The sequence below is a fragment of the Geospiza fortis genome, unplaced genomic scaffold (genome assembly GCF_000277835.1).
Source record: "Geospiza fortis unplaced genomic scaffold, GeoFor_1.0 scaffold333, whole genome shotgun sequence".
Classification (NCBI taxonomy): domain Eukaryota; kingdom Metazoa; phylum Chordata; class Aves; order Passeriformes; family Thraupidae; genus Geospiza; species Geospiza fortis.
Genome location: NW_005054347.1, coordinates 1,114,535 through 1,121,188, shown reverse-complemented (window position 1 = coordinate 1,121,188; position 6,654 = coordinate 1,114,535). Strand labels below are relative to the sequence as shown.

The following is a 6,654-nucleotide window of genomic DNA, read 5'->3' as shown; positions in this document are numbered from 1 at the left end:
GTCCGCCCGGCGCTGCCCGCCCCGCGGAGCGCGGGACCCCCGGCAGGAACCGGGACCTGTCCGGCAACGCGAGCTGGCAGAATTAGTCCTAAAAGTGACTTATGAAACGTGAAAGAACTACACATCTGTGTGACGGGGATCTCGGAACAAACCCGACATTCTTATCTTAAGAAAGCCCTCTGAGCTGAGCAGCATATACTTGCCAAATAAACAAATTACCCTATTGGTTCATAAAGAGGATTCCCCAAGGCTTCAGGACCACACAACAACAGCTTTAATTATTAAGCACATCAAATTGAAAATAGGTGGTGGAAAAGAAGAAAGGACAGGAAAGAGACACCAACACACAGAGAAAAAATAGATTGAGAGAACATTAGCTAGTAATATTCTGCAAATGAACCAATTACTCATAATTGGCCTGTTACAAGCATCCCTCCTAACCAAGTGACCAATTTAGTATTTTTAGGAAAACAGTCACTGCCAGTAGTGAAGAATCACAATTCTTCATAACAGAAGCATTAAATACAAAGCTTAATTCTCAAAAGCAATGAAATTAGGATGGTTTTATATGATGCTGTTATTAATTCACTCCTTACTACCCTCAAGGGAAATATTCATCCCAATTTTTGACAACACTTTCTGCTGATACAGGTCTTTTCCTCATGACAAGAACTGAAAAGGAAAAAGCGTTCCAACTGGCTGTAGAGTTACAATCCAAGTTGAAAGACACACTCCTAATTTATTGGATCTTCCAAAACCTGCAAGGCTCCTCCTCCAAAGAAGCAGGATTTCTTCTACTCCTTAATGCTGACTTTTTGCACTTGCATGGGGATTGAGACAAAACATAACCACATCTGAAGCCTCAGAACCCCCTAGACTGTCAGATTTTCTGCTAAAATTGGCAGCTATAGATCCTGTCAGGACTGAGGCAGCTGCAGAACAAGCCCTTTGAAGTGAGCACAGCTTAGACTGAACCAGCTATGAAGAAAGGAAACAGCAGAGGAACCTTCTCTTTATTTTTTAAAGCTTTTACTCGCAAATATTCACCTACCACTACGTGGCTAGAAAGAAAGCCTCTTCTCTGGTTAATTAGTAGTTGTTCTCTGTATGAGTCTCAGCCCAAGCCAGAGGAAACTTCAAAGGCCTCACTCATCAAATGTCACGGCACGAGCTCCACGTGAAGCTGCCAGTTCTGATCTGGCTACACAGCTACGGCTCACGCTGGGCCGGGGAGCGGAGCTGTACAACCAAGTAATTGCTAAGCAATTGTGTAACAAAAGAACAAACTTCCATTGAAAAGATTTGGCAAAGTCACAGCAGTGGGCAAGATGAGAACTTGAACAGTCTGCCAGCAGTACAATCCTGCTACATGCCTCACATGACAGCATCTTCTTTACCCATAATCTGTGTAATCAGTGGTTTACCTCTTTTGCTCATTTGGCTTTTAATGTCCTTATCTGCACCTGTGACACCTGCAGCTTTAAAACAAACAAATCAGATCTAACACAGACTACTTAAGACTGTGTCAGAGCTGAGGGCCAGATTTCATTTTCTGGTTATGCTCTGTAACACAAATATTCTGTAGCATTCTACTGCCACCAGTATGTAAAAGGAGAAGAAAAAAGGTATCAAGCTAACATTGAGGGGAGAATAAAACACAGGACATTATTCATAAAGGAATGGAGCCTCGAGACTTCATCAAATATTAAACCAATAACATCTTCACACTCAGTAACCAATGTAATATAAATTTTGATGTACTAGTAGTATATATTTCTGATCTATCAGATACCTCTTGGTCAATAAATCTTACAAACTCTTAAGGGCCCAAGTTCAATTCTCTATTACTTTCTTCTGCTTCATCAGGGCTTTTAAAACAGTGTTGGGCATAAACAAGATTAGTGATTAGTCATAACTATTTTGGAAGGATTATTTCACTTTTAATAAGCTTGGTTGAGTTCTCTCCCAATAAAACAAAAAAGAATAAACCAGGCTGTGAGTGCCCCATCCTCCCCCAGCTGTTTTACCTCACAGTGTCAACAGCCACTGCATTCCCAAAAGGCGCAGAATAGTTTAACTGACACTGAAAGGGTTAAGAATAAGCACTCATATTCTTTCATTCAGGAGACATTCTTACATTATTTTGGGACAATTAGTGGTAGCACCTATTCAAAAATCATGTAATTTGTGTTCTGCCTTCTCAACACCCTCAGAAATAGGTGTGTGTAATGTTCAAAACATTCTTTTAAAAAACAGAGTAACTAGTTCTTGTAGATCAAATGTTCCACAACTGCATTTTTAAAAGGCATTAACATTTACATTTAATGAATTCACTTCAAGATGGAATTTGTTGTAATTCTTAAATTTCTTGTAGCTAACCCTAGCTGTCATATCAAGAGGTGCTGACCTCAGAATTCTGCTTAAGGAATTTATTAAGCACTCCAAATCACTGTCTGCTAGAGCTATACTACAATTCTTCAGTACTTTTTTAACCAATTCCATACATTGTCCTTCATTAAAAACATGTTGTTTATAAACTCTTTCCAAATGGTAACAAGACACTGAGAACTTAAGTACTTTTTTAGAAAATTGTATAAAGGAGAACTATTAAACCAGACATTAAACCAGCATGCCCCCAGCCCTTCCAATTTCACAGACCTAAGTGGATTGCCATGATAATATAATACAGCTTTCATTAAATATCAGAAAATTTCACAAGGATAATATTCCTCTCTGTGCATGAATGCCCGTTTCTCAACATGCTTCCATGTGTGCAGTGCAGTAGCATCAGGCACCAAAAATCTCTCCATTACTGACACCAAACTAACATACACCAAAAAAAAGCTGAAAATTCCAGCCAGTCATTTCCTGTTTCAGAATGGTAAAGTCCTTCAAAATCTATTTCTCCTTTCAATTGTTCACAAATTAGAAACCCACATAGGTGAGTTTTCATCATGGTTTTTGACTTGCAATGTCAAATATCTTTTACTTGCCAAGATTTTTTTTATTCTTCACTGAAAAAAACAATTTAATGCCACTAAGTACTGTTCTATACTAAGGAATCACAAAACTAGCTTAAGATTTATATGGTATGTACTAATGCATATGATCCAGATATAAATACAATATGAAAGTAAATATGAAATACACTAAAGCTTGCAGGATATTTATAATGACGAGTACCAGAGTTAGTTACCTTGAAAATAAATAAAACTGCTATCCACTGGCTTGAGCAGCAGTGAACAACAAGGCAGACAAGAATTTACATAAATTTATCTGTTGAAAAGTATTTAGTCCCTGATATAACACAGTATTTCAATCCTTTGTTTCCCCTCCTCCAGTATCATCAAGCACAAGAGACGTGACAGAAATGGAAGTACAATGCTAAATAAACCCTACAGAACAAGCACATCTTCCTTTACATCTTCCCAATAGGTGGCAACAGAATCCCAAAAATACAAAGAAGTTTATATACTTCTTTCTTCATCCACAAAGTAATGGAAGCCCTGTTACGACTTCAATCAATGAACTTGCACCAGTAATTTTAATCAAATGAATCACTGCATCTCAGCAAGAGAAATTCTCAGGACAGAATAATGTCAAAGGCCAGAGAATTCAGAGAACTGAAACAAAGCATTTATTAAAAAGCTCATTGTTATCAAACACCTAACCTGATGGCTTATACTCAGAGCTTATCTGGGAGGGGCAAACTACCACAAGCAGGAATTGCAGTAACAAAATAGTTGAGCACTAAAGAAGAAACATTAAGAAAGAAAATTCTCAACTACTTCTGTTGTTGTTGACATCCACACCTTGGTCTTAAGCATCATTCATTTACAAGGGTTGGGAAAGGAGTGGGCACATTTAAACAAAGTTTTCAGCTGACAATTTTGTGACAGTTGGAGGTCCATATTAACTCCCTGATTCCTTGTAAGAAATGACAGGAAGTCAGAGTTTTTTTTCCTTGGCAGCTAAACAACTACTTTGTTTTTGTGACACAAAGCTGTAGAAATCAGGTGTAAATAATGCCCACTTACTTGCTTTCCAGGCCAGGCACATCCCGGTCCAGGGAAAGCGTCTCCGCGGTGATCTCCACCTTCCTGACGCTGCCGAAGAAATCCGTGATCAGAACGTTCTGAGGGTCTCGCTGGAACAGGTCCGTCCGGTGCCCAGGGGTGGAAACACACAAGCTTTTTGGACAGACCTGAAACTGGAAACCAAAAGGGACAATCACATCCTGTCCCTCATCCAACACTCTCTACGTACACCTTCCAGAATGAAACAACTGTTAACAAGATAAATAATACATATAACTTGCAATGATTTCAGTATAAGCTTCATAGATGAAAAAAATGGTTGAAAAAATGTATTAGAATGCATACACATCTTGATTAAGCATTTCTGAAAACCTTTTTCCTTACAATAATGCCACTGGAGTTTAAAAATGCTCCTGTGAAAGCCAACCATCAATTACATCTAACTGATAAATGCACAAATATATTGCTGAATATGGATGCAGCAATGCTGCTATAATCTTCCAGAAGTCACAACTGGGCATAAATTCTTCATATTTACCAAAAGGAGGCATGTAAAATTAAACAAGCTTTGATAAGTAGCTATGTTGAAGGCTTCATAAAAAAGCAAAAATTTACATTTTGATCAGGAAAAAAATATCCAATGGTCTTGTTTCTAATTTATAGCTCACAAATTAATGCATAGCATTTTCAAATACCAAAAGTGCTTTGTTTACATTAAGTTCACAAACATTCTGTGACACCTACAAACCTTATTATTTATTTTATCCATGTATTTTGTCTACATATCAGATCCCCTATATCCCACACACGCTGCAACACCTGAAAGACAAAATCAGCACTAACAAAAGCAGAAGGAACAGTGACAGATTTGTTGCTGCATTTAGAACACCTGGCAAGACAGAATGTCTATTAAGTAACAGGCCTGTTATGTACCCAGCAGACACTGAAGGCAATACAAATGCATGTTGGACACAAAGCCATTTTGCACAAGTCCTACCACACTTGCCGCAACACAGATCACCTGGAAACAGGGCAGGTTATGTGAGCCCTTCACATTCCAGCCACACAGAATGTTCTACACAAAAGATTTAGCATAGAGGACTAAGAATGTCACTCTCCACATGGGTGCTCATCTTTCTTAATCTTACATTTTCCAAGTGATTTTCACAAACAGGTCCATCAACCACAGGAACTAGAGCTCATATATCTAAATTACATCATGGGTCAGCTCTTACAAGGTTGCATCCTTATGACAAAACCACATGTCCTAATCAGTTCAATGCAAATATAACTTGAAATTATCCCAGATTATGACTGACAAAAACCTGTGAGTTTCAGGTCATAGTTCCCAGCAGAAATACTGCGCTCAGCCTGACACAAAAGGCACAGGCTTTTGTTGCTCATTCTCTCTGGACAACAGAGTCTTATGTTACAAAAAGTTTCCCAGAGAGGAAGCAATCTATCTGGCTTTTCTTCATAGAGGACAGATTCTACCTCCCCATTCCTCCCTTCTGCTCTACTCCAGTTTCTCTTTTATCCCTTTTTAGCCCAAGCCTGTAAGCCTTTGGCATTAGGCTGCTTGTCCAGGGACACCTCAGCTCACTTTCACCTTTACCTGAAGCAGACAAGCACACATATACACTCAGCTCTTATTGTAAAGATTCCCAACTCTCTTGTTGGCTGCTATCACAGAGCTGCTAAAAAAAAGGTGGGGCAAATCATTCCCTTGTTATCCTCCCTGTGGTGAAAATGAACTAGACTCATCAGCATCATGCTTCCCATACAAAAGCCATTTGTTAATGCACACACAAACTCGCTACAGTTCTCATTTTCACCAAAACCCTATCAATTTTCTCCAGCTTTGCTCCAATTAAGGACACAAACATAAAAACTAAGTCTCTGAACTAAACCATAAAAAGTAAGCACTTGTTTTAATCCCACTATTTGAAGCATAAATTATGCTACAGTTATACAAGTCTCTCACCAAGGTTTTGAGTATGAATGTCCTAAAAAACTGCATCAGCACTGGCAGTGGGAAATTGATACTGCACCCAACTAATTCTAACCTGTCCTGCAACAGTTTACTACCACAACATATTGATATGAATTTGAACAAAAATATGAAGCGGCAGTGAGAAGAAAACTTCAGTGTTAAAAACCATCCACTATCACTCTGAGAAAGGACTGCAAACCAATTATACCACAGCAGACTAACACTAATAACCAAGGTCTTCTGACAAAAAAGGAAAAGGCAAACACTGGCTAAGTTAAGCACACGGTTTCCTATATTAAATTTTCCAAATTTTTAATTATTTTTTTTAACAGAGCTAAAGAACTCCCCCAACTTTGTTATCTTAACTTTTCTAACAACCATTTAGTTATTATATGATAAATGCCACCTCATTTAGAAATTTATTTGAATCTTATTTTAAAAGTTTAAATGTACAACATTTCAATGCACAAATGTACAAATTTCAATGTAGTCTTTATTTTCAGGGAATTGTGATCAAACCTATAGTCAGTCATTTGCACAGCTTTATGCTATCCCTTAGCAACACAGATGGAGCAGGTGGGAAGTAGGTGGATTATGAAAAATGATGTATCATTCTTTGCAGGA

The 6,654-nt window shown here is 38.2% G+C and overlaps 1 protein-coding gene across 1 annotated transcript in view; it reads right to left on the bottom strand.

The window, feature by feature from the left end:
* PIGK (phosphatidylinositol glycan anchor biosynthesis class K) overlaps positions 1 to 6,654 on the bottom strand; it is a 65,084-nt gene that overhangs the window by 47,201 nt on the left and 11,229 nt on the right. Inside the window, exon 9 of the mRNA XM_005423153.2 lies at positions 4,038 to 4,210. Coding sequence (XP_005423210.1) covers positions 4,038 to 4,210 — 173 coding nt within the window. The remainder of the gene's footprint in view (positions 1 to 4,037; positions 4,211 to 6,654) is intronic.